This window comes from Coturnix japonica, chromosome 1 (genome assembly GCF_001577835.2).
Source record: "Coturnix japonica isolate 7356 chromosome 1, Coturnix japonica 2.1, whole genome shotgun sequence".
Lineage (NCBI taxonomy): Eukaryota > Metazoa > Chordata > Aves > Galliformes > Phasianidae > Coturnix > Coturnix japonica.
Window position 1 is genome coordinate 118,745,664 of NC_029516.1, and position 27,707 is coordinate 118,773,370.

The 27,707-nt window shown below is 37.8% G+C and overlaps 1 protein-coding gene across 1 annotated transcript in view; it reads left to right on the plus strand.

The window, feature by feature from the left end:
* Positions 1 to 27,707, plus strand: part of ATP10A (ATPase phospholipid transporting 10A (putative)) — a 106,247-nt gene that overhangs the window by 56,819 nt on the left and 21,721 nt on the right. The window contains exons 3-10 of the mRNA XM_015851029.2: positions 4,700 to 4,785; positions 9,924 to 10,030; positions 10,137 to 10,268; positions 12,387 to 12,520; positions 12,960 to 13,212; positions 23,347 to 23,564; positions 24,295 to 24,489; positions 25,722 to 26,283. Of these exons, the coding sequence (XP_015706515.1) occupies positions 4,700 to 4,785; positions 9,924 to 10,030; positions 10,137 to 10,268; positions 12,387 to 12,520; positions 12,960 to 13,212; positions 23,347 to 23,564; positions 24,295 to 24,489; positions 25,722 to 26,283 (1,687 nt within the window). The remainder of the gene's footprint in view (positions 1 to 4,699; positions 4,786 to 9,923; positions 10,031 to 10,136; positions 10,269 to 12,386; positions 12,521 to 12,959; positions 13,213 to 23,346; positions 23,565 to 24,294; positions 24,490 to 25,721; positions 26,284 to 27,707) is intronic.

A 27,707-nucleotide genomic window follows, 5' to 3' on the forward strand; every position in this document is an offset into this window, starting at 1 on the left:
TGATATTGCTGTCATGCGGTGATGGCAATGTGAAATTAGAACCCAACGTAAGGAACAGCGTCAGCCTGGAAGACAACAGAGAACAAAATTGGAGCCCGGGTGAATGACACTTGGAATGGTCTGTGCTGTGTCAAAAAAGCAGAAGTAATACCTAACATTTAGAAGAGTGAAATAACTTTTTTTTTTTCATGAATCTACAAGTGCTGAGATAGCATGGGTAGCGTGGGCAGAGAAGTTTACACTGGTCCTGTTTCCTCAAATGGAAAGGAAACAAGGATTCAGCTCCCTTTTCAGCTTCATGCAAGACAAATCTGCATTTCTTGGCACCTAAATGTCATCTGTCTCTCATACTGAAGTTCTTCCACAGTTTCAAAGAGAATCTGAAGTTGATTGGACTGGAGGGAATATGATTGCATGCAACCTCTGAGCATTAATGCAGGTGTAAAAATTTTGAGTACTGGTTGCTGTTTCTTCTTTTCCTTTTGAGTAATTTAATGTATTTGGCTTTACTTAGACTTTGGTATATGTGGTGCTCATGCTGTCTTCTTTTCTCTGTTGACACATAAATTAGTATAAACATTTCTAGTCCTTCTTTCAGACATTTTGTTTTCCTAGTGATCTTTGTGTATCCTTTCAAGCATGCTTTTCTGTAATGGCCTAACAACCATCAGTTTGTGCCCTGCATTAAGCCCTACCTATAGTAGGAACTCTGCTTAAAGGATAAGCAAGATATTTTGCCTTACTTGTGGCTTACAGGGACTTACCCATAGAAATAATGATATTAATTTAAATTTATAATCTAGCAGAATGCAAGAATATGAAGGGGTACAAGTTGTTTAAGAGAACATTTTTACTGACATGAACATAATGGCCTTAAGGTTTGCTAGGGAAGGTTCAGGTTGGATATTAGGGAAAATTTCTGCGCAGTAAGTGCAGTGCTGCAGTGGCACAGGCTGCCCAGGGAGGTGGTGCAGTCACCATCCCTGGAGGTGTTTGAGAACCGTGTGGCTGTGGCACTGAGGGATGTGGTCAGTGGGTATGGTGGGAATGGGCTGATGGTTGGACTAGGTACTCCTATTGGTCTTTTCCAACCTTAAAGATTCTATGATAATTCAGGCCTAGCCCTTGCTATTCAATATTTTTGAGTGATACTCTGACACAAAGTTATGTGCAGTCAGCAAATCTCTATGATTTATTTCAACCAGAAAGTCAGTTGTTCAGATCAACAGCCCACAAGGCACAAGCCCGGAAGACATGCAAAGGTACTGTATCATGGGTGTGCATACTGTATAATTTGTATGCTAAGATAGAAAAAAATCACCTCCGGCTGCTTTTTGTGAGCCGCCTGATGTTGTTATGTCTACTTGGAGAGAAATAAATCAAATTTTTAGGGGAACTGGGTGTTGGAAAGCCTCAGTTCAGATACCTATCTGGCTAATCATGAACTTTGCATTCTCTTCAGGCTATGTCAGGTTTAATACCTACCAGTTCTGTACATGGGAAGTATAACACCTGAAAATCTAGCACAGGAGAGAAACACTGCACAGAGGTTTCAGGTAGTGTTATTTTAGACCACGTTTTGATCATGTAGGCTGTGTCCTAACAGTAATGCACTGCGAGAGAAAAACTAAAGGTACTGGTAGAGAGTTTCTTTTGTTTTCATGTCTTTTTACCTAGAAAACAACAGAAATCGTGATTCATGCAATAGAAGAGCATTGTTTTTGTTTTTATTTCCTTCTAGCTGCAGCTTCCCATAGCTTTAATATAGTAGATTATTATCACAGTTTATGTTTCGTTTGTTACTGAAGTGTGGATATTGGCATATAAAAACAGAACTTTGATCACTGTGAAATCTTATGTTAGCTTTGTGCTTTTTTATAACCACTGAAAACGATCACAGACAGGCAGTGTAACGTATTTGTTCTTTCATTTTCCAAAAGCATTTTCACATCAGAACACTGCTGTTGGCTATAATATACAGTGTAAATCTACACTTTCATTTCACAGGGAAGAGCTGCAGCTATTTGATTTATTAATAAGCCAAGGAGCCTTTGCAATAAATCAAAATTTCGCAGCTTTGTTCCCTTACGTAAACTATTCTAATTGGATTTTCTCCCCTCCCAGATATTATCTGGTTAAAGATCATAATCATGTATTTCAAGTTAATTATAACAGAAGTACACAGACGGTTAGATTTAGCAATTTGGGACTTTTCGTTCCAAAACTGAGTAATAAAAACAAAGAACTCAACAAACAGGAGAAAGAAAAGAGCGTGTTGCATCGTAGTGGTGTGGAGGTTGGGTAGGTTTAGTCCTCTGTAATCTTGAAAGAGATCTTTAAGATCCTTCCTTCTTTTTTGTTTTTCTTTTTTTTTTTTTCTTTTTTAATTTGTGAAGACCTTATCTCTTTTTTAAGCAGATTTTTTTCTTATTTGTTAAGGTGTTGGCTTTGCTGACATGAATTCATAGCAGAACGGAAGTTCAGCTGTAAAAGTGAACGTTAATACATCTGTATGGCACAGAAAGGTATGCAATCTCTGTGATGAGTTTAGCAGCCAGAGAGAACTTGCATTTGGTTACACTGATTTTTGTTATAAAGTGTCTCCAGAAATTCATCAGAGGATCTATAATTTCTTCCTTTTCTTGTTTTAGGACTGCTGAATGAAAATTTGTGCTAAATGAGCAAATGCTTCTATCAACGAGTGTATTTTAACAAAAAGGCAGTAATGCTTCCCTTTCCAGTCTATTCTTCCCCTCCAATTTGCAAATGCAATTTAATCTACCATGGTGGTTCTTCTTAGACAGGGAGGGAGTATATTACTGAAAGACTTTGAGCAGTGTTTGTAGATTATTTTTCCTGTACTTTGGTGGTGGCATGGAAGACACAAGGGGTAGTAGTGCACAGGTTAAACAATGTGGTAACAGATCTCAGATGCTGAGACCCAGAAGCTTCACAATATCTGTTCCATCCAGCAGTCTTTTCCTTGGGACTACTAATAGCCTTACCTGTCTGCAGGGAGTAGCTGAGGATTAAGGCTTAAAGGGGATGCAGCTTTACAGGTTCTGCTCTGTTATAAAGCCTAACTGAAGTTTAGGTACCTCTGTAAGACGAGATACTACTGAACATTTCCAGAAACAAACTCAGTCACCTAGAGAAGTTTAAGGCTGACCAGGAGAAATTTCCATTGTACTTAAATAACAACAGTAGTTGGTATGGAGATCATCTGGATTTCTTCCTAAGTCTCAGATACTTGACTGCCAACTTTGATATCATTTAGGATATCATTTAGGAAGTCTGATTCTCAGCATGGCGATTTTATTCTTTACTCAAAGCTGGCCTCTGTTTTTATTGCTTTTTTCCCCTTGTTTACAAGTTCAATCTTGCAAGTAAAAGAGACTCTTCAATGTTGTGCGCTGTAGCTATCTCAGAGTGACAGCCCAGCTTCCCAGTTCGCTTAACATCTCAAAATTACAGTAAAGGTTTCCAACAGTGTTGGATTTGGGTCGTCTGAATTGTACTGTACTATGCACTGTAAGTTGGTCTTTCTTCCAAGGGTATTTGGTGAAATCCTTCACCTCCCTTTAAGGAGTACCATTGATTGTGATCCTTGCATATCCTCTGGTCTCTTATTTCTTACTTAAAAGGTAATTTATTTTAAAAAATTAAACCAATGTTAAAAAAACAAACAAACAAAAAAAACTCAAAAAAACATATTTGAGACACCTGTGTGTTTCAGAGAAACTGAAAAGAGAGATGAAACTTCTGTCTTTTGGTTACTATTTCTCAGGAAACTTGAGAAATAGTCTAAAAGGTAGTGGCTGGAGTTCTACAGCTGCTCAGCAAAACCATTATAAAACATAATATTTGCAGTGTTATCACCATTGAAAATTGAATAAAATGATGATTCATAATTGATTTTTTCATTCAGAGGGTGGATAAAGCAGTTTCCTAATGGTAGTCTGCATTTCTGGAGGCAGATGTCCCAACGGCAGAACCAGGCATCTCTCATTTAATTATGTGGTTTATTTAATCTGTCAAAGAAGAAAGCGTCTTGATTTTTATTAAATCAAATAATTATGCTGTGATAGGATGTTTTAACTTCAATACAACAAGGTGTTGCCTACAGGTAAATAAATCTGCAGTCAACAAAAATACCAGATTCAGACTGAGCTAGAGAGCCAAGGTTTTAAGTGTTAATTAGGAAATAGTTATTTTGCTATATGTGTCTAATTTACTGTAGTAGATTATTTATTATTGCCGTAAAGCGTTGAAGAATTCCAGGTAATATTTCAAGAGCTGATTTCATAAATGACAATGCATTGAGTTATGCAGTGACTTCACTGTATGTGGTATATAGTGATTCTTCTGAGTATTTCGAGCCTTCCCAGGGAAATTTTGTTTTTCCACTCCATGCAAAACTCATTTGGCTTGTGGTTTTGAATTCTTTTATCTAGTGCCTTTAGAAGCTCATTCTCTTTCATTAAAAAAAAAAATGTAAGAGAGACTTTGCAAAGCACCTGCAGAAGTTTGGTGTCCCTCATATCCCTTTCATTTTCAGTGCCAATGGTCAGTGTCATTAATCTGACTGCCTTTGGAAAAAAAATGGACTTACAGATAATGAGGAAGCTATTAAAGAAAGCAATTCTGGATATAATTTACAAGTCTTTGCAATAAGTAATTAATACTTCTGTTATTTCAGGACTCAGAATTTGACCCCTTGAAGTTCACCAGTGTCATTGAATGTGAGAATCCTAACAACGACTTAAGTAGGTTTCGAGGTTCCATGTGAGTATTTCATGTAATATCCTTTGGTATACATTCCCTTCTTCTGATACAGTACAAAATACATGCTGTTTTGGTTTGGTCTGTGTTATATAAGCTGGGTCATTGTCACTGTTGAATAACCTCTCCTCTGAGGGAGATGTAGTTGTTAGCTGTGATCAGGTTACACTCCAGAATCAGTTTACACTCCAGAATGAGTGTATGAAGCAGTGTAGATGCAGACACTATTCTCCCTTTCCCTCTCTCCATGGATCAAAAGAAGTCAATTTCGAAGTAGTAGGAAATAGAAAAGCAGCCCAGGAGTGCCAACAAACAAGCACAATCTGTTTTATTCTCTTTTTATGAAGATTTGTCCGTTTGATGTTTCTTTTAATATAAGTGTCATTGAGGAAAATCAGAACATGAAACTGATATTTCTCCAGCTATGGCAATATTTCTGTTCTCATTCAAGCCAATAAAACAATTGGCTCACACAATGGGCGTGCTAGTACATTACCATGCAGAGTCACGTACAAACACTTAACTTAATTCTAAACAAACAGAGCTGCATTAACTGGGTGCTCATCCTTGACCAATTTGTTCTGCTCAGAAGCAAATGAGAAATGTTTTAGTATGTACACAGTGCTTTGCTTCTAATGTAGCCAGGCCTGTAGTGTGTGGGCACGCCAGCACTAGTGGTGAATTAAGAGATGCACTCTTGTGTTTTTCTAGAGTCTTTAACTTCATGCAACTTGAGATCCTGGGAATATTTGTTTTTTTGTTTTGGTGGGGTTTTTTCGGTCTAAATTTTAATTAACAGAGCTAAACAGGCACTAAGAATACTGTAATTTATCATCTGTATGGATTAGGAGTGATGAGCAGTATTGAATTGCATAAATAGTGTAAGGATTGGAAATTGCTGGGGGTTAGGGAGTTTATTATAATTATAATTATTATGGTTATTTACCAGCTCGGTTACTACTCTCAGATGTCACAGATTGTGTAGGATGTACTGTCAACTGGTGTGAATCAGTCTAGCTTTCTCAAAACTGCATCAGTTTGTAGTGTGGGAAAATGTGTTCCTTTATATAGCAGCACAAAGCCCTACGGTTCATGTGTAGATAAAAGTTCAGTATTAGACATTACTGTGTGAGGGTGTGGAACTGTCTGCATTAATAGAAAGCCTGCTGTAGTCCAAAAATGACATTTCCAGATATGGAAATGGAAAGTTTGGCAGCTTTTCTTGCACACTTCATGTGTTCCCAAATATTGAGCACAGGATCATAGAATGCTTGGGGTTGAAAGACACCTTTAAAGATCATCTAGTCCATGGACTGAGATATCTTTCACTAGGTCTGGACAGAGGTTAAGTGCTACAGAAAGTGCACATAAATTTGTCTTCAATTATGTATTTATTTATGCACACCATGTGAAAAAGTTCAGTATCGTGTAAGTTACAGAGCCAAGTCATATAGCAAGTAACACAGAATATTCTGGAATGCTGTTAACAAATGCACAGCAAAAAGTCAAGACATCACTTGTGAATCTGACAGAAAGCATCAGGTGATTTCCAGGTCTCATCAACTATGCTCCAAAACGTGCTACTAAAGGTCCATGGGACATTTGAAGGGAAGAGAGACCAACTGTCAGCAAATAAACTCTCAGTCTCCAAGTTTGTCAATGAAGAGGGGGTTGTTTTTTTTCCCTTCTGCTTTTAATTTTCTTCATTAGTATCATGAGATCATGGCTATATTTCATGCTAGCAAGATGAATAGTAATTAGCACATCTAAATTGAAGCGTGTAATTGCCATGTCAAAATGAGATCTTAACTCAAAATCTTACCAGTGGTGACTGCTTGGAAGACAGATTCAGATAGCTCCTAGTTGAAAGCGTCTCAACTGAAAAGAAATGCTATTGTGCTATTTGAGTAGTGATGTCATGAACACAGTAGGTTTCTATTTTTGAAGAAGTCTATCTTTTCCTCTTTTAAATATAAAATAGTTCTAATGTTTATGTTAACAATTTTTTAGAGGAACAGAAATATTTGTGTGTGCATATTGTAAAATTTCTGAACCGTGATCACTATAGATAAGCAGTGTAGCACAGGCAGCTCATAGTAAGAAAAGATAATACAAACCAACAAAAATACTGCAGAATGTAGAGACAGGCCTGGTCCTATCTTATGTCTGCAAAATAGTATCAGACACATTACTACATATTAGTGCTTTAGTTACACTGGCACGATCTGCACTGAGCACACTCCAGATGTGCAGATGGACAGGGAGACTGCCTGTCCTTCAGTACTTGCTTCAGTACTGTTCTGCTGTTTCTGCACCCTTGTGTATCCCAAGCATATTTATTCTGTAAGAAATCTTCTGGGTTAAAAAAAAAGAGTAAAACCTGACATGCCCTCTGCCTGCTTGGGTCTAGCCAGAGTATGTACAGTATGCACGGCAAACATTCAAAAATTCTGTACCGGCTTCCAAAAATAACAAAATTGGCCTTAAAATCTTGTTCCTACCTTTCTTATGTGTATGTGTGCAAGGGAAAAGGGGAAGTCATAGTTTGCATTCTGGCTTCTCAGCTTTTCTCTGAAAGGTAAAAGGCTTTTTTTGTAAGAAAAGTATAGAAATCTATATCTAACTATTCAGTATCAGAATTGTTGATTGGAAAGTTCCAAAGTGAATGTGGGAAGGAAAGGTAGTAGCAATAATAGGAATGCATGCTGCCTTTCTGTTTCAAAGCTTGACCTGAATTTGCAATGCCAAACTAATTTGAAATCATATTACAATGTTTTTAAGGAAAAAAAATATATATATACATGAGCCTACATGTCAGTGTCTCTCTGACAAGCTCTAGTGGTACAAAGTCCACAAGAATATATTTCAGTCAGCACTGAGAGTCAGGAAAATTCTTTTCAATGATGACACTGAGGCCACCTTGAAGACTGCAGAGTGTTTTCTTTGGGATTCTCAAGTGCTGGAAAGCAGTGACAGCTCCACCACTTGCTTTGTAAGAAATCTGAGACACCAGGGAAGGAAAGAAGATACTGCCTTTCAAGTACAGGATTGATAGGTCATCTTGCTATTTAGCGCTGGCTGAGTACCAAGGGGAAAAGTAACGCAAGGCTGATGTGAGCTGTCCTCAGATTGTATTTCAGTTCCCATGTTAAACCAGGAGAGATGTTTCTGCAACAGCACATTGATTTCATCTGTGTTTCTTAAAGTCTTGGTGAGGAACAGGTGATTTGGTCAACTTTATGTGGAAATGAGAAAGTAAAAAGGGGTATGTGAGGATGGGCTGTGGTGAGAAGGTTCATTGAGTGAAGGCGGTTGACAGGTCTTGACACCTCAGGGCTAACTTCAGGTGCTAACATCATTGCTATGGGGCAGGATCAGATGTGGTACAAGCTCAGCAAGAACAACTATTTAATTGTATAGAACAAGCACAAAAGTAATCATGTTGTCTACAATATGTCTATTGCAGTCCACTGTTACAGTCAAGAAGTGTAAAGAACTGATGAAGGCTATAAAACCATAAGCCAAAGTAGATTTGTCTTTAACAAGTCCATTTATTAAAAGAATTCCTAAGTATGGTTTGGCAACTGAATTGGGAACTCAAACTAACATCCATTTATGAGGAAGGAAGGCTAAAGCATGGCTCCATCTTGAAGAGCAAGTGGCAGAATCCCAGTAATAATGTATTTCGTGCACTATGAATTCATTACAAAATTACTCCCCACAGTGTAAGTCCAGCAATATGTGGATAGTTCTCCAGCTGGTAATCAGTATTTATACCTACTGACATACAACAACCCCCAGTTTTTAAAGCTCTGCTGGCAAAAGGTGAAACAGTGAGGTACAGATATTTGCTGAACAAAACCTCTTCTCATACATGAAGCCTGTGGGGAGGCTGGGCTAAGCAGAAGACATTCTCTCCTTATGAAATCCAGTTCTTTGTAAAAGCCACAGTTTTAAGCTAGTTTGCAGATTTCAGAGGATGCTTTTTTAAATGTTCAAATCCAGGTAGCCATAAAGTTTGGCATTACAGCAGCACTGTTAATTTAAGCATAACATATTGGCGTTTTCCATGATTTCTCTTAAACTCTGAGCTTTTATTGGTTTCCTATCACTGTTTGACTTTTTAGAATTTGGAAGTGTGATGATTTGGATGCTCTGCGAGGGCAGAGCACATTTCAGATTGCTTTCGTCTGCTCTGAGGCATTAGTATGCTACTGTTTAATTACATTTTATTCATGCAGAAAGGGTCTGAAATGGTTAGGTTTGTCTTTCTTACCTAATAAAACATTCTAACCGTATGCTTTAGTGGCTGTTATTATTGTTCAGCATTTTCCTTGTGGCAGTCAATTCTCATTGGGCTGTTTTCTGCAGTTCTCAATCAATTGAAATTTGAGTCATTTTGTACAGAGCAGACAGTAAGAAGTAGTAGTGAAAATGTAGCATTGTTCCATTTTTCTCATGCGCTTTGGTGCATGCAGTCATCAGAGTGCATGCCATTTCTTCTTTCTTACACAGCGAGACACTTCTGAAAGCAATCTCCCTTATTGATGAACTCACGGAAATTTTTTCCTTTCTTCTTCACTAAACTGGCTGATATACACTATCTCTGGTATATCTTTCTTAGTGTCACTGTGTCTGAAGCACTGCCCTTTCCCAGTTTCCCCATATTTCTTTGATAAAAACGCACGAATGCTGTGTAAGCGTTATGCACTACACAACTGCTCCGTAGATGGATTGGATTTACTGTGATTGCACATGCAGAATTTGTACATACATGAAAAGTTAATGCATTTTCAAAGCATAGGACCGGCTGCATACTTGCTGTAGATTTGGCCCTCATATCTCTAGTGAATGTTTGTCCAGTACATTTGCATATCCCACAGCCAAGCCAGAGCAATTGGTAGTGCTCCAGCTGCACTTCTGCATGTCTGGGATTCCTAGGTAGGGATTCTCAGTTTTCAACGTCTGCCAGAGGATTGTCCCAGGAGGAAGAAAGATCTAAGGGAATATTTCACTGTCAGGTTGAGAAAACTTCTTAAAATTTGAAGATGTTTCCTTGGCTTGTTGTATTACAGAGTATGATTTAACAAGCTTAACGTTTTGACATGCTGTGCTTTGTTCTGCTTTTAAATTTTCTGCAGTGTACATAAAAGTGGAAAAAAGGATGGACTGTTCAAAGAAAATCTTTTGTTACGTGGATGTACTATTAGAAATACAGAAGAGGTTGTAGGAATTGTCATCTATGCAGGTAAAAGTTGCTTTTCTATCTGACTAAGCGCACTTGCCTTTTTATAGTTTCCTTAAAATACAGACAGGAATCCCTATTACATCATTAGATGCAATTGCTTTTGCAGGGCATGAGACCAAAGCTTTGTTAAATAATAATGGACCTCGTTACAAACGCAGTAAGCTTGAAAGACAGATGAATGCTGATGTCCTTTGGTGTATCCTTATACTTCTCATCATGTGTCTGTTTTCTGCCATTGGTAAGTGCTCTTTAAAAATAGAAACTATCAGACTCTCTTGAGATTCCTGTGTTCAGCTTCAACAAAAACATGTATCCACTGAAACATGAAATCCATATAGCTGCTTTTTTATTACATTTTATTCCTTGAAATGATGATGTTTTAATGCACAGGACTGTCTAAATTGGTTCTTAGTTTCAATCAAGTATAAGCCATTAAAACCAGAGATCCAAAGGCATACATTCTATCACTTCCAAAAATGACAAGTCCAAAAGAAGCCACTTTATAGGCAGTGACCTCAGAATTACAGGTGGTAGAGTATAACATGCCTTAGTCAATCAACAGATTAATTTATGACCAGAGAGTAAACATGATTAGCACCGTGCTGTTCCCCATTACTGTTTATTAACTCAAGGCTGCAGCTTTGAAATTGAAGAAATAAGCAAATGTATAAATCTTCATAAATCCAATCAGAAGATCCTTTGGACTTCCTGGAGCATTTAAGGAAATACTGAGATTAATATTCTTCAGGCTTTTTTCCTCTTTGTTTGTGAGAAGGAATTGAATTTTTTATTATCTGGCATCCAAAATGATTGTTAATGTATTGCATATGAATTCCATATCCCTAACGCTTGTGTGTTCTCTTGTGTTTGTGTGTGAGTCATGCATCGGAAACATTAGAATGTTTCCTAACAACCACAGTGTAGTTTAATAACAGTCTTATGCCATTTTAATAAATCTCAGCATGCCTTTTTCCAGGTATTGTCAAATAGTGCTTAAAGATGAGTTTTTCCAGCTGTGAATCAGTCCTCGTATTTGTTTCCACTGAGTTCATGACACTTTGGTGTAGCATCTCAGTGTGGGGAAGCCCTGTCCTCAAGGCACTGTCGAAGTGCTGTGGTACCTTAATTGAACGGAGGCTTAATTGCAGGGAGTCCTTGCCTGCAGCTGTCCCATCCACCACCACAGGACAGGTGATGCCCCAATCAGTGGCAGCAGACTGTGTGGATCACTGGGCTGTGGGAGTGCAAATAGGAATAGGTGGCACAGTAGGGGACACATCTGATGTCTGCTTTCACTTCTGCTCCAAGAACAGAAAGCAGCAGCAGAGGGCCAAAGCAAAGCACAGGAGGTGATAACCACTATGCACAGCTGAAAGGAAATTTGGTGGAGCAATTCAAAACCAGAGGTGACTGGTGCTGCGCACATGCAAAACTGTGTCCTCCAAGAGTCAAGTCAATCTTATATTTTCTATGAAGACAGTATAAGTGGAGGAAATCTGAGCTAAGATATTTATAAAATAATTCATGGTGTAGATCATTCTAGATTTGGGAGTTACAGTCAAGAATAGAAGTACAGGCATCAGTAGGAGAATATTGGTAGTATGGGGAACAAAACAATTTGCTTACTTATTGTTTTTATTTTTCAAAAGTTCAACACTGTTTTATTGTATCAAGATATAAAGGCAAGTTTAAAATCTAGACAGATAGCGGCTTTCAAAAGATTACTTTCAAGGTAGGCTTTTGTCCTCTTTTTTTGTTTCCTGACACATAGTTAAAATAATATGAACACTTCTTACGGTGGTGTAATTCGTCCTTGATTTTAACCTTACAAACATCAGACAAACTGTTTTTGGTCTCTTCTCCATCTTTCAGAAGAAACTGGCTGCAAATCCTAGCACTCTTCTTAAAAAGGCAACCTTCTGTTTTTAACAAGAATGTGTTTTTCCCAAAATAATAATATCCTTATATTTATTTAACTATTATCGTGGTCTAAAACTAAAGGTTTTAAGCAATGCTTGATTTTTTTTCTTTCTTAGATACTCAGCTGCCCTGATGTTGGCTCTGCTGCTACTCTTAGCCTGGACTACTGATTTATACTAGTTAGATTGCTTTATTTGGATAAAGTTTATCCAAAAAGTGACCTGTAGGTGCTGTCCTTTAAGACCAGACAAATGCGTTTCCTAAGCCTGAAATCCTAGTGGGAAAAAAAGTAGGTTTGGTGAATTGCTTTCAAGTCATACTGAATAGTTGAAAACAAGTATCTCCTATGTAACTCTTCTCTGAGAACCAGTTTATATTATATACCGTTATCTCTTGGAGTTACTGTAGACTTTCCTCTTTTTCAACTCTTCTGCAGGTCATGGCCTATGGGTATGGCAATATGGTGAGAAGAAGAAACCAGTTTTTGATGTTCCAGGACCTGATGGCAAATACTTGTCTCCTGTTCTAGCTTCAGTATACTTATTTCTGACAGCAATCATAGTTTTTCAGGTATCCAAGTTGTATATAATGCCACCCATATTGTCGTTGATAAGGGAATTTGTAAGCCCCATATTATTTATGCAGAATAAATTCATCCTATTCTTCAAGTGCAAAACACATTTGTAGGATTCCGATTGCACTGTCTTTTTTTTTGCTTTGTTATGTTTTACTGGCTAGTTTCAAGCACACCTTATTAGTCAGATAAGTTCAGCTTCTGTCCAGGTTTTGAGAATCACTCTTCCAGACATAATAATAGATTTCAGCTCTGCAATTCATGATGTTTTCCTCATTTGACACAGCAAATAGACTATTTTCAAATGTGCTCATAGCTTTACAGTAGACATTTAAAGTACATAGCCTCTTTGCACTCTAGACTACTGCCAAATTAATTAGATTTTACTAATTCAGTCTGTTTTCTCCTAATTCATTTTATTTTTGTGTGTTCCAGGTTATGATTCCAATTTCTTTGTATGTTTCCATTGAAATAGTTAAAATCTGCCAAGTGTATTTTATTCATCAAGATAAAGATTTATATGATGAAGAAACAGACTCTCAGCTGCAGTGCCGAGCTTTAAATATCACAGAAGATTTAGGTCAGGTGCAGTTTATCTTTTCAGACAAGACCGGAACGCTTACTGAAAATAAGATGGTTTTCCGAAGATGCACAGTTTCTGGAATAGAGTATTCCCACGATGATAATGGTGAGCTCATCATCTTGTTTTATGTCTAACTGTTGTATTTTGGTGAAATCTGAAGTTAATTAAAAAGTTGTTGTAACCTTAAACCAGAAAGAAAAAAAAGAAATAGCGAGTATCCACTCAGTAGAGTCTATATTAGCTGTTTTCATGTTATAATTTGATGACTATGTTCAGCTAGTAAAGACAGTCTTTTCAAAATGTTCTCTAACATCAACAGTATGTTGTCAAGACAGATAGGGTTTCAAGCTTTAACTTCTGGTGTAGTAAAGCACTCAGCACGTGGCTAATTTAAGCAAATTGGATAGTATCGCCAATATACAACTGATTGCGTGTTTAAATGCCAAGTACCAGCTTTAAGCATACAACCAGATCAGTGTCAGATTGAATAGATGGAATAAGATTATCTTTCTGTGCTGAGACCAAAACAAGTGTACTGCTTTCAGACTCACAAGAAACATAATCTGATCTACTAGTATATTTTATGTTACTTTTATCAGGTTCTTTCCAGTGTTCCTGTGTGTGTGACAGGTGTATGCATTAAGGTGTCTCCATTGCAGTTGACAGACTGTGACCAAGCGTCAGCATTATGATACACTGAAAACTTACTTTTGGTTACAAGGGAAAATGGGGATTGTCATCTCTGTGTCATCTCATCACCCTATCAAAATAATGAAGTGATTTCCTGTTTTTTGAGTTGGTTGTAGTTAGCGTCAAGCTTTTTTTCTCTAATGTTTTATTGTTGTTGTTTTTTACATAACAGATCTTAACTCTTCAAATCATATTCTATGTATCAGAAAATATTGAAGCTACAGTATTGAATTCCGAATTGCAAAGATTCAGTTTCTTAACAGAACATTCATTAATCACTGCTTTAATTCTTTTTCTTGAAAGCCATTACATAAGTTCAGCTTGCAAAAAAAAAAAAAAAAAAAAAAAAAAAAAAGGTATTGAATAAGAGAAATAATCAAAATAGACTGGAAAAATCTAAAAAGTTTGTAAGGTTTCCAGATGATAAACAACATTTTGAAGCTTTGGATTATGTGGCAATTGTTCTTTTTTTCTCTTAGTTTAAAGTAGTACTGATATCGTGTGCTCTTCTTCCAAAAAATCGAGGTGTTTGGGTAGCCTTATTATCCCAGTGTTATAGAAATAAGAATTAAAATAGAGACTTCCTGCCTCTGTATGGTAAGTAAGAAAGAAAGGAGAGTTAGTATTAGGAGGATGTGTCTGGACTCCTACTCTCAGTACTCCATATTCAGTCTTTTTTTTTCCTTTGCCATTGATTGTTTGCTTGTTTGTACTAATTTCAGAATGCAGGAATGATGATGGTACTGCCAACTAAAACAGTGCTGAAAGTGTATTTTTATGGATTGAGTAGCATCAGTGGAGGCTGAGATCAAGGCTCATTAATGCATTTAACAGAAATCAAAGTTTATGTTTGCTTTCATTTTATTATTTGAAGTTACAGTGGAAGTGTTAACAAAAGCAGTTCACTGCAAACAAAAGTATAGATTAAGTACCTAAATAAACTAAACCAATTGTTTTTTTCTGTCATAAATTTCATTTACTTCTGTGTTTAGGCTACTTGTAAATTCTGTTGGTATAAAATCACAGGCATAAAAGTATTTTTTAAATGATATTTTATTTGTACAAGGTATTTTAAATTTTATTTCTTCTGCTTTACAGAAAATAGAACTTTCTCTTTTTTTTTTTCTTTTTTTTTTTTTTTTTGCATAAGTAGTGATCATTTTTACTGCTTTTGTTCCCTATAATCAGGAAATAAAAATTATTCTTCATTCAAGCTTCATTTAAGCTGCTTGCCAGTCTGATTTTCTAACTGTATATCTGAACTTCTCTGTTTTTGATATCTTTTTGTTTAAACAGAGTAAGATGCTTAACGCAGCTCATTCTTTTATAAGAGGTGCATCAATAACATTTCATTGCTCTGTGCTTAATTGCAAATTATTTGTCAGCTGCTTTTCAGTGTTTATACTTGAGAATCTGAATGCCCCCCTGAGGTTTTGGGACATCTAACTGCTGGATGTCTTCCAGCTTCCCTCCTGAGACTTTGCTGAAGACTTCATGAGTTAGAAAATTCTAAACACTTTGATTTGGCGGGTGATATGGGACTGCCATATATACAAGAAAGCCGAATAAAATGCATCTCATCCACTTCAGTGATAATCTGGGTCTTTCGTTGCTTATCTGAATGTTATTCATGCATAGTGATTTGTTACTTGGAATCAAACCCCATAGCCTTTCAGATGAAGGACTGAATTTAAAATTTTCCTACATAGGTCAGGGTACAAAAGCTGAAGATAACAAGTCATTTTCTACTATAAAAGAGATTATGGAAATACACTTGTTCTGAGCTCTTTGGCTTAAGTTTGTTATTCTGCTGTGGCTGGGTAGCAGTGCCTGTTATTACAGTTGCTTGACCCTTCCCATGATAAGATCCTTTTTTCAGCTACGGATAGTTTTACAAACCTTTTAACTATTTGGTTAAAGTTTCCCATGCCAGATGTCTGCCTCAGGCATGAAGTCAGGGGGAGTAATTTCAGTCAGAACAGTTCCGTTCAGCCATATCCAAGAACAAAGCTAAGATGCAATGCATTTTTTCCCATGCTAAGAAGTTCTGGCAAATTTTACTCTAAAATCACTTAGAGTCCTTATATTCTGAAGTTCAGCTGTGCATACACAGTAAGGGGGAAACTCATATCTACAGTGGCAAATTGAGGTCTGAAATTTCTGCACTTTGGAACTTTAATTTTCTGCTGAAGTATTTTTTTTCTGCATAATCCAGGACTGCTATATTTCTGTTAATTACTCAATCAGCAGATTGTGCGTAGCCTTCACAAATTTTATGCGTGCTGCACTGTAAGCTTTTCTCCCTAAAATGCGTTCAGTTATGAAAAGTTACGCCATTCTTTTCTGTCCTGCAGGCATCGTTATCCCGCAATTGTTGTCACCATATCTGAGTTCTTGCCTCTAATACCTCATGCGACACGTGGCACTCATGATGTGTCACTTCTTCATTCCCCTTCTTTCCTTTCCTATATGCACAGCATGCAATTTGTGTGGGTGTGAGGGCTCCGTGAAAGATGTACACTGTGCTATGTTAAAATTGACATTTGGGGAGGTGTGTCTTTTTTTCTTTTTTTGAGTAGTGGAAGTATTCTTATTCTCTCTGGCACTGTTTTTCCACAGTGTCATACTAATTCGCCATGTAAAAGGTGAGCTTGATGATTATGGAGAAGTGTTCTGTTTTGTAACAAAGCGTGCATGTTAACTACAGTTTTCATCACGGAAACTTACGTGGACCTCACACAGGGCTCAAATAATTAAATGTTTCTAAAAGAAAAAGACAAAATCCTGAAAAAGACAATACATTTATAGGCAGTGTATTGAGCAAGGAGCAGTTTTCTAATTTGCTGGAGAAGACACTTTCCTGCAGAATTCTGTATTGGCTCTAAGTTTCTTACAGGGCTAGTGGCACCATGCCTAGGAATATTGCATTGTTTTAGTCTAGACAAGAGGTGACAAAAATATGAGTTATAGAGACCAATAAATTCCACCAGCATGGGACAGAATCTCCTAGCCAACTGGAGGTAGTACAACCTATTACTCATGGGTACTTCTATGTGAGAGCTTAGCACCAAAGAGAATCCAAAAACAGTTGTGAAAGCTGTGAGGGAAGGTGTGAGTGTGCTTAGCAACTGTTCCATGATGCAAGCTCTATCAAATATTCATCACTGTTGAGTGCACCTGTAGTAGTCTGGTATAGATTATACAAAGATCAGGATTAAACTGATCAGTAGGACTTGTGGAGACAGTGTTGACAGAGGTGGGATTTTTGTTACCTGTTTGAGATATTTATGTGGAAAATACCAAGTAACTTCACAGTTAATACTTCATTGGGTTTGTTTTAGACACCTACATTTATTGTCTGTTAGATGGCTGTTTCTCTGTGATTTAGAATTCCAAATACAGATTGAGAGAATTCCCATCACGTATCAAGATTACATATTCTCTTAAATTGATTTAGTTCTTTCAATGGTTCTTCTTGAATTAGAGTGAGTTAATTCAGGATATATTATGGATTATTCCAAGTGAATGAATGAGACACTCATTCTCAATTGTCCTCAGCATTTATAGAATGCCCATTGGCATTATGCTCTGGTTAAATCCCAGAAACTGATAGAGATATATCTATCTTACAGACAACACCTTGCTGTGTGTTGCTTCCACAGTTAATGATGATGCAAAGGAGTGCCACATCACACAACAACAACAAGTTCTCCTAATCAGTACTTCCTCATAGCCCAAAAGAGCATCTGCACAGAAAAACAAGGACTTATTGTCCTATATGTGAAACTACTTTGCCATACCACAGCTTTTCCTTTTGGGCAAGTAGTCAGCTTCTAACAATTCTAGAAATTGGACATACCCCAAGTCTGTCTGCTGATTCCAGTGAGAGTAGGTGCCCAAAAGCTGACTGTGCTTGGGAAAGTCATTATATGATTTAGCTACAACCAGATGCTCTTGGCCTGACGTTCGTCCTAGATATTTTCCAAATGCTAAATGAATTGCCTGTTGTGTATGGGGTGTGATCTCTGTTTTTCTAGTTTTAGCCACCCATTGTATGGAACTTTTGACAACACACAAGTTGAAACCTCCATGAATGCAACCACACAAATCTGAAAAAACTAAATATTTTCATTCTTTACAGTCTTTGTCTTTCCTTCCAATGGCTGGAAAAAAAAAAAAAAAACAAAAACCTCTCGAGAACAGAATAAAGGGATAATTTTATGGTAAAAAAGCTATTTTATGGTAAAAAGCTAGCCAAGTTTCTTACTCAGTGAATTTGAGAAAGACTTCTCTTCCACACTCTATTTATTCATGCTAAAGATTGGCTAGGAACTACTTTTCACTGGAAGGTGCATTATATGGAAAGATCTTATTCTTCGTGTGAGGGACTTTATTATGGTAAAACTTTGTTCTTCATTTGTACATAACCAGAAGACATAGCCACAACAGAAAATTGAATTTACCATGAAAGAAAGAAAGAAAGAAAGAAAGAAAGAAAGAAAGAAAGAAAGAAAGAGAGAGAAGAGAAGAGAAGAGAAGAGAAGAGAAGAGAAGAGAAGAGAAGAAAAAAGAGAAGAGAAGAGAAGAGAAGAGAAGAGAAGAGAAGAGAAGAGAAGAGAAGAGAAGAGAAGAGAAGGGAAGGGAAGGGAAGGGAAGGGAAGGGAAGGGAAGGGAGGGAAGGGAAGGAAGGAAGGGAAGGGAAGGGAAGGAAAGGGAAGGGAAGGGAAGGGAAGGGAAGGGAAGGGAAAGGGAAGGAAGGGAAGGGAGGGAAGGGAAGGGAAAAAAAAGGGAAGGGAAGAAGAAGGGAAGGGAAATGGAAAGGAAGAGAGAAAGGGGAAGGGAAAGGGAAAGGAAAGGAAGGGAAAGGGAGGGAAGGGAAGGGAAGGGAAGGGAAGGGAAGGAGGGAAGGGAAGGGAAAGGGAAGGGAAGGGAAGGGAAGGGAAGGGAAGGGAGGGAAGGGAAGGGAAAGGGAAGGGAAGGGTAAGGGAAGGGAAGGGAAGGGAAGGGAAGGGAAGGGAAGGGAAGGGAAGGGAAGGGAAGGGAAGGGAAGGGAAGGGAAAGGGAGGGAGAGGGGGAAGGGAGGGAAGGAGGGAAGGAGGGAAGGAAGGGAAAAGGGAAAAAGAAAGGGAAGGAGAGGGAAGGGGAGGGGTTGAAGGGAAGGGAATGGGAAAGGGAAGGGAAGGGAAGGAAGGGAAGGGAAGGGAAGGGAAAGGGAAGGGAAGGGAAGGGAAGGGAAGGGAAGGGAAGGGAAGAGAAGGGAAGAGAAGGGAAGAGAAAAGGAAAATAAAGGAAAGGAAAGAAAAGAAGAAAAGAAGAAGAAAAGAAAAGAAAAGAAAAGAAAAGAAAAGAAAAGAAAAGAAAAGAAAAGAAAAGAAAAGAAAAGAAAAGAAAGAAAAGAAAAGAAAGCATATAACTGGGTGAAACCTTTTCCCTAATAATTGTGGCTGGTGCCTCCAGAGAGGAACAGCTCATCTGCCCTTCTTTTCCATCTGACAACCTTCAGAAATCAGGAGGGTCCTTATAGGTCTTCTCCAGAAAGGTGGAAGCAATCAACAGAACCGGCACTCTGTATAGCTTGTTTGTAGTTTCTCTTTACATTTGTTGTTGCTTTCTGAAAAAAAAAAGTTATTGAAGAATGTGGACAGAAGCAGAAGATGTGGAACTGGATACATTGGGAGTGTTGTATTTTGAACTCCTAAAGAATAATTAACGACGAAGAGATTAGAGACAGGTAATAATTTCCTCTGAGTGTGTATGCCTGAGTATAGGTATGCCTGCACTCAAAATTGCTCTGGAAAATCTCTAGATGGATAGAAAGAATCTCCATTTCTAAGTGGAGTAAGGAGTTTGTGATGAAAGACTTCAAATTATCCTTTTCATACCCATGTGGCTGCCAAGAGGAGAGAGGATGGAAAATCTTCATGTTTTCTAGTCTCAGGACTTGCTTTTATGAGGAAGCTTCTGCAAAGTAAGTTATGTTAGCACAGTCATGCAATTTTTTTGCATGCTAGCTGCTTGACTGAGGGTTTTTTTAGACACTAGAGAGAACTTCAAGGTGAAATAAGCTTGCACTCATAACATCATTAGGAAATAACATAATGTGAAGACATCTAGTCTTACTTCTTGATAACTCACTAACATTCTTGTCCAAATGACTGGGTAAACGGGGTGTTATTCCATAGGAAAATCAGGACCCAGACACTGACAGCTGAACTATTCCGGTTTAAGGTAGCTGTAGTTTTATTCTACCCAGAACAAATTATTTTATAGTTTCCTGATCACACTTCTCTACATAGTTAAATATCTGTGTACGTGGCCCTCTAAGATGGATGCCTCATAGAAGAACACAGCATAGAAGATAACTTATGAGACAACTGAAGAAGATCATAAATAAAATAATTTTTAAAAGAAATAAAAGTTTTTAAAACAGAAAAAAAATAAAAATAAAAGAGTATCTTAAAATACTTACCAGAAGTTATAATTAGTGACAGTTTACTGCTATCTTCTGAAAGATAGAAGAGTCCATGGAAAAAGTATTAATTATCCTTTCTTCTTTGTGCTGTAAATATCAAGTGAACTAGAGGACAGTTAAATTAGACTTCCATGCATTGCACTGTTGTGTTCTGCAAAGTGTTTGTGTCTCTGCCTTTAATAAAAAAACTCTCAATCAGACAAAAGATCAAGGCCATGAATTTTCAGTGCTGAAGCTGAAAAGCATCACAACGTCTTTCAGGTTATAATGTTCATAGGAAAAGGTTCTGAATTTGAGAGGGCTGAGTGGGTGGAGAGAACAGAATGTTCCCAAAGAAGCACGCTTTGCACAGTTAAAGCGTTATGAACCTTAGCCATAACATAACAATCACACTGTGTTTCATTATTTCTTCAAACTTTTTAGTTTTTGTTGCATATTATGTTAAGACTGCACTTGAGAAAATGTTGAAAGGTGCTTTGGCCTTTTTTATACAAGCTTACCTTGGTATAAAATGGAAATAATACCCTTTATATCAAGCGAGCTACATTTGACTTGTTTAAATGAGATTCTGGTCTTGTATTTTCTTTCTCTTTTTCTCTTTTTTTTCTCACTGCAGCAACAGTTAAATGAATGCAGTTAAATGAATGCACTACAATGAAAATCTGCATAGAGAGCAAAACATAGCTTAAAGATACAGACAGATTAGAGTGTGTACTAATTCACTACTGGTATAATGCTAATAAAATAGGCACGCACTGCATTAGGAACCAGTTTTTCTGCTGTGTTGACTAAACAAAATATTTTTAGATGTAATGTAAGAGCAGTGAAGAATACAGAGATATGGTATGCAAACAGAAGTGTATATTATGCATTAAATGCATTCACTGCTTAACCCTATTGATTTTGTTTGTAAAATGCAGCCATTATTGGTTCAGAGTCTTCAGAGTCATGCATTTCAATGCATGTTTCTGGAGCAGAAGCTTAAATTAGATATAATTATTAAAGAAAACATGAGGCCTTTTTTCTAACAACTCTGTTTGGAAAAGAATTTGACCAACTGGGTACCACCTTTTGCAAAGCTTTGTACCTGGTTCTTTCCCTGACAAGGATATTCCTTCTTTTGGCAAGGAGTGCATCATTCTGTCAGTCTGCCACTCAGATGCCCACAACTGGAGTGAGGATGGTTATCCCTGTGGCAAATCCAAGCTTTAACTGTGCTTTCCCTGAGAAGAGCTATGTAGCCACACAGCACCAGCTCTCCTTGAGACTGGGTTTGCTGAGAAGGCACTGAAATCTACTTATGATTGATTTAAATCTCAAGTATTGCTAATTGCAAAAGATCATGCTTGTATGTCATCTTCAGCTGTGCTTTTTGAACTTAGGACTTGCAGGATGCAGTCTATTACCATGCAACAGGAAGGCCAAGGAGACCAGTTACCACCCTAATTTTTTGAGCTATTTATCTTATAGATTCTGTTATCAGCAGTTACTTGTTATCACAGTACACAGGAGGCACTGAAAGGAGAAGCCAGTGTTGCTGTGCTCTTCTCTTTGCAGCTGTGTGGCTCTCTGAACAACTGTGTGGTTTGCTGGGAACCTCTTCCAGCTCCAGGATTTCAGACAAAATAGATGATCTAAATAGATGTGAAAAAGCTTCCAATATACAATTCTGTTCAGGTAGACCTATCACCATAAAGCGTGTGCAATCTGATTTCAGCTCCTCCTGCTGCTTTCTGACAGTTAAAACATGTTTGAAAGTTACAGCAGATGGCGAGGATGTTTTTTTTTTCTTTGATCATAAAGCAAGCCCCATTAAAACGATCATGTGCCGAACTCACTGTGTGTGATACAAGATTTTTCTTGGGAATATGTGTTGAAAGAAAAATCTTCCTGGGCAATTTTTCCTGCAGAATGCCTGAATAGTTGACTTACATGCTAATGATTTATCATTTGACATTAGGAAGATCTAATTTGTTATAACATGGAACTGAAAGAGTGCAGAACCAAAAGCATGGAACTTGCATTTTACGTCTGCGCAGTGCAGATCATTTTGAGAATATAATGAAAAGCTTTTTCATGAATGCCTAATGAAGGAATAAATAGATACCTGTTAAAGTGACGTGTGCCTGTTTAATGAATGACACAGGCTATTAAGTGCCCATGATCTTTAGGAATAGAAAAATACATTATGTGTCAGTTAGAACTGAATGGAATCTGCTGTTAGGTGGGCTGGATTTGGGTCTGGTTTTGCACCTTTTCCTTCTGTTAAATTTTTAACTTCTATGTAGCAAACTGCCCAGATTTGTTTCTAACATTAACAGTTGTACTTGGAGTCTTTATTAGACAAGTTCTCCACTGTAATGTATGATTTGAAACAAGAGGTTCATTCTGTTCACGCAGTCTGATACTGATAGGACAAAGGGAAATGGTTTTAAACTAAAGAGGGGAGATTTATATTGGATACAAGAGCAAAGTGGTGAGGTACTGACACAGGTTGCACAGAGAAGCTATGGATGCCCCATCCTTGGAGGTGCTCAAGGTCAGCATGGATGTGGCCCTGGGCAGCCTGATCTAGTGCCTGACTTAGTGGTTGGCAACTTTGACTGCAGCAGGAGCACTAGAACTGTGTTCTCTTTGAGGTTCTCTCCAACCTCAGCCATTCTCTGATTCCATGTCCATGAGGAGTGGTGCACTGCAGCAGCTAAAAGTATAATAAGCATTTTATCACAGGTGACATTGCTCTTGGTGTCATATTGGTCCCAGGTGAGTAGACAGACCCCAGGCTGGGGTTCAGTTGATTTCATTAAGCTGAGCTATGGAATAGCCTTCAGGAGTGCAGTGTGCTACCACAGAGTCTAGCCGCCTTGTTCTCATTATGAGGGAGGCAATGCATTACATTATATTCCTAATTATGTTGTCTGCACCCTTCACTAGAAGATACCATGTAGTTAAGACTAGATGTCTTATGTTATTCCCTGATAATGGAATCGTTCAGTGAAGTCAACACATCCCTTTTCCCTCTCTCTCAACAGCATTTAACACATGCAGCCTTTCTCCCTTTATATTTTTATTGATAGCCAAACGCTTAGCGATGTACCAAGAACCCGATTCTGAGGAAGAGGAAGCAGCTCCAAAAGGAGGAACTTTATCCCAGCGTGACAGTATTTGCAGCCATCAGAGCATCAAAGTAATTCACAGAAGCCAGAGCACCAAAACCCACCGCCGCACAGGAAGCAGAGCTGAAGCAAAAAGAGCAAGCATACTGTCAAAGCATACTGCATTCAGTAGCCCAATGGTAAGTCATGAGAATTAAGTGCAAGCTGTCCTGTATCTTTTAAGAGGGATACCCTGAAAAGGAAGAGATAATTTGTACTACATAGCATACCACTCAGATTTCATCTTGGCATTTTTTTCTTCTGCACATGTGTTTTAGAGAAAGAAGAAAACTTTATATTTCAAAATGCCCTTACAACTTTGCTTTGATTCATTTATTTTATGGTGTTGTTGGAAGTTTTAGGTGAGCTAAGTGGTATTAAGAGAGCAGAGAAACCAAGTCTTGTCTTAAGGAATACCAGAATTTGCTCTGACAAGAAATAGATCAAAGAAGTAGAAAGTGCTGATTCAATAGAGTTGAGAGTGCTCTTCTTTAGCATAAAAGACAAGTGAATTGCTCTCAGATAGTTGTTCTCTAACAAACCACGCAGAATGTTCTCACTGGACTGGGGGGTGGGAGGAATGTAACTCTTCCCCTATCCACTGCTCCCAAAGTAGATGAACATTACTAGTATAACAGTAGTGAAAAAGCTGACAGCACAATTACTCCCATTTCCATTTTTATTAGTAGCCTCATTGGTAAGTGTATATTTTCTATGATGCATGAATTACAGTCCTCTCCATCTCAGCTCTGTGGTATGAGGCCTTAGTAAAACTCTTGGTATTGACACTGCTTTGGGCACTTTGATTGTTTGATGCTGCTTTGGAAATTTGCAGAATCACTGATATTAGTCTCTGCTTTTTATTGTTAGGAGAAGGACATCACACCAGATCCTAACTTATTAGAAAAGGTGAATGAATGTGCAAAGCATCTGGAGATCATGAGGGGCCACGAACAGCCATTATCCCATCTGAGTCCAGAACTGTGTGATATTTTTGACTTCTTCATTGCTTTGACTATCTGTAATACTGTTGTGGTTACTGCTCCAAATCAGCCCCGACAGAAGGTGGGTTAAAGAAACAGCAAAATTGAGTTTAAGGCTTGTTTGAATTGATACTAATTTATCTCATAAGCTGGAGAACTGAAAATTGCCTGTTCTAGTAAGAAATAACTGGAAACTAAATGTGAGACAACTCTTAGAACTGCATTGTGAAGGAACAGCATTAGTTAAATGGAATATGTCATTTACCTTCAGGGTAAGACATAATTTTGTCTGCAATTTTAAGATACTTCTGAAAATTTCCTGAGTTCTTGTTACATAACTTAATTGATAAGTGTGTGTATATGTGTGTGTGTACATACATCTGCATGTAAGTATGTATGTAAGTATGCAAGTCTGTGTGAAACTAATTTGTAATATGCAAGACTTATCAAAAACAGTATAAGCAGTGTGTATATTTTGTAAATGTGAATTAAAATAAGAATAGGGTCCGATATTTTTCACATTGTGTAAAAGATGTGTCAAGCTCATTGTGAGAAATAATGATTATTACTGCTTAAATCGACCCAAACTAAATGAATGAGAACTTAAACAATAGAACCCCAAGACAAAACTGTAGTAGAACACAGAATTAAAATTAGCCTACAGATTGAATTTCCATCCTGGAGAAAATTCTGAGATTTGTTTCTTTTCCAAGTAGGAATAAGAAGTGAAGTAGTCTGCAAAAACACATTTTAAATAAGCTGAAATAAGTGGTAAAACTTAGGCAAACTGAATCCAAAAGAGAGGACGGTGGAAGTAATTTATATCAGCATGTTGCTGTTGAAAGCATCATTGACACTGGCCTATTCTAAAAAACTTTTCTGGTATCACACTTCTCAGTACAAAACTCTTGCATTAACATGTTTTTCTACTACCTTCACTGAATATGCACAAATGCCAATGTCTCCTACTGGCAACAGCCTTTCAGAATGTACTGTGGTGGTGGTCCAGCATCAATAGTCTATCCATTAGGCATATCTGAAAAGGTGAAAGAAGAATGCTTTTAATATGAGCATACATACTTTCATGTAGAGACACAATTCTGAAGTTCTAGGTTTTGTTGGCTTTTCTTTTTGCTGTTAAGTCCATTTACTTTCCCTTCTCAAATTGCAAGTGCCATTACTATTTGGTTGCAAAGAAATTCTCTTCTTAAGATGGAGCTACTTAGGCTGAATGTCTAAATTCAGTGTCTAATTTCTTACACAGCTTTCCTTCAGGTTTTATTTAGTTCATTGTCTTGTTTCACTCTTCTCAAGGTCAGAGACCGTTTTGAACTAAAATCTCCTGTAAAAACCATAGAAGACTTCATCAGAAGACTCACTCCAAGCCGCTTGACCTCTGGATCTAACAGCAGCAGTTCATCCAGTCTAGCTACAAACAAATCAATGCATAGATTTGGTTTAAGTATCCTTTCATCAACATCTACTGAGAGCACTTTATTAAAACTGGAAGAGAAGCTGGCATACTCTGCACAGATGAATAACAATGGCTACAGCTCCCAGCAAGGAAGGATGGCTGTAGGGAGCGGGCCTGAGGAAGGAGAACTTCGTTATGAAGCAGAGAGTCCAGATGAAGCTGCTCTCGTCTATGCAGCAAGGGCATATAACTGTTCTCTGGTTGGAAGGCTGTCTGACCAGGTATCAGTGGAGCTACCTCACCTGGGAACATTAAACTTTGAAGTATTACATACATTGGGCTTTGATTCCATCAGGAAGAGGATGTCAGTAGTGGTCAGACATCCTCTCACGGATGAAATAAATGTTTACACTAAAGGAGCAGATTCAGTTATTATGGATCTCCTTCTGCCTTGTTCTTCAGGTACACCTCTTACTTAGCTTTGTAAGAGCGGGGGTATGGGGAGGCGGTTCTGCTTAATTGCTGAAAGATCGTGTCTTGCTGCCTTTCCTAGCAAGCAGACCTGCCTGCTTTTGTTGTGAGTACATGAAATAATAGAAAGAAAGCCATCTCACTTCTTTTATTGTACTTTGTAATTATAGCAAATTTTCTGTAACTAATGACTGGTTCTTTGCCTTAGAAGAATTAATTACATCAATTTATGTACAGGAACTTCTACTAGAAAACTTTGTTTTGAAGGTATTTCCCGAGACTCTTCCAAAAGAATTTACATTTCTTGAGGAGAACATGCCCAGCAGTGCATAGCTATTTCAGTATTTTATATGAAACTCAAGCAATTCCTACTCCAGATCCTTTATCTGTTTCAACTATCACTGCACCTTTACTTCCTTTTGTAGTAATGTATTTGCATACATCAGCGCGTTTATGTTGCATTTGACTGTGGTGCTAAAGGGCAGTGTGAATCAATCAGCCATTGGCACAGAAAGGTAGTAGCAAAATAAGGAAAGAATCTGTTCAGATGAGAAATCTCAAGTTGTGTTAGGGAATAGCTGTGATCATGGACTGCTTCCCTAGAGTCAGCAGCACCCAGGTATCTCGTGAATCAGGAAGAACATTAATTGCTGCTAATTATGAGTTGGATTCAAGAAGATCCCTGTAAGCTTTCAGAAGTTAGTGTAAACATGGGAGAGTCAGTTTGCATGAGTCAGTTTGAATCTAATTTACTGTATGTTCAACACTGAATTTAATTAAGAGTTTAAGGGTTCCCCCAGTATGAATGGACAGAACCTGAAAGTGCTGGAGGTGCTTCCTGTGTGTCACTAGTTCATTGACTCTGCGGTTACTCTGACATTAGCCGGAGTAAACAATTGTGAAAGGCTTATACTGTGCAGTTTTAGTTTAACGAAATACAGAAAAATGTTCGCGTTAGTTTTAAGTTTGTAGTGGCATAAATCAAAGCAGAGCCAAAAAATTAGGAACGACTAGTCCTCAACTAACAACAAAGTATTCATAAATAATTTTCTGGTTAAGATCTGATATCGAAGACGGTACTGAGAATGTCTGGAAAACTGTTTCCTTCCAGAGAATTTGGAGTATTCAGAATTAGTAGTAACATACAAATATTATGTCCCAACCGTGAAATAAAAGTACAATGAATGGCGGAATTCAGGGGTGAATTTCAGGTGGGTCCAGGACCTACTTGGGTAGATCCAACCAACAGCAACACCACAGAAGGTGCTGTGTCAGAGATGCAGGAGCAGAGTCCCTGAAGACAGTTGTTATAACTGAGCAAATTCTGTAGCTGGGCAAATGTGGAGGTTGCTGCATCTTTACAGGCAAGTGAATTGAAGGATGCTTTGAATTTGTGCAGGGTTTTTTAACTATTT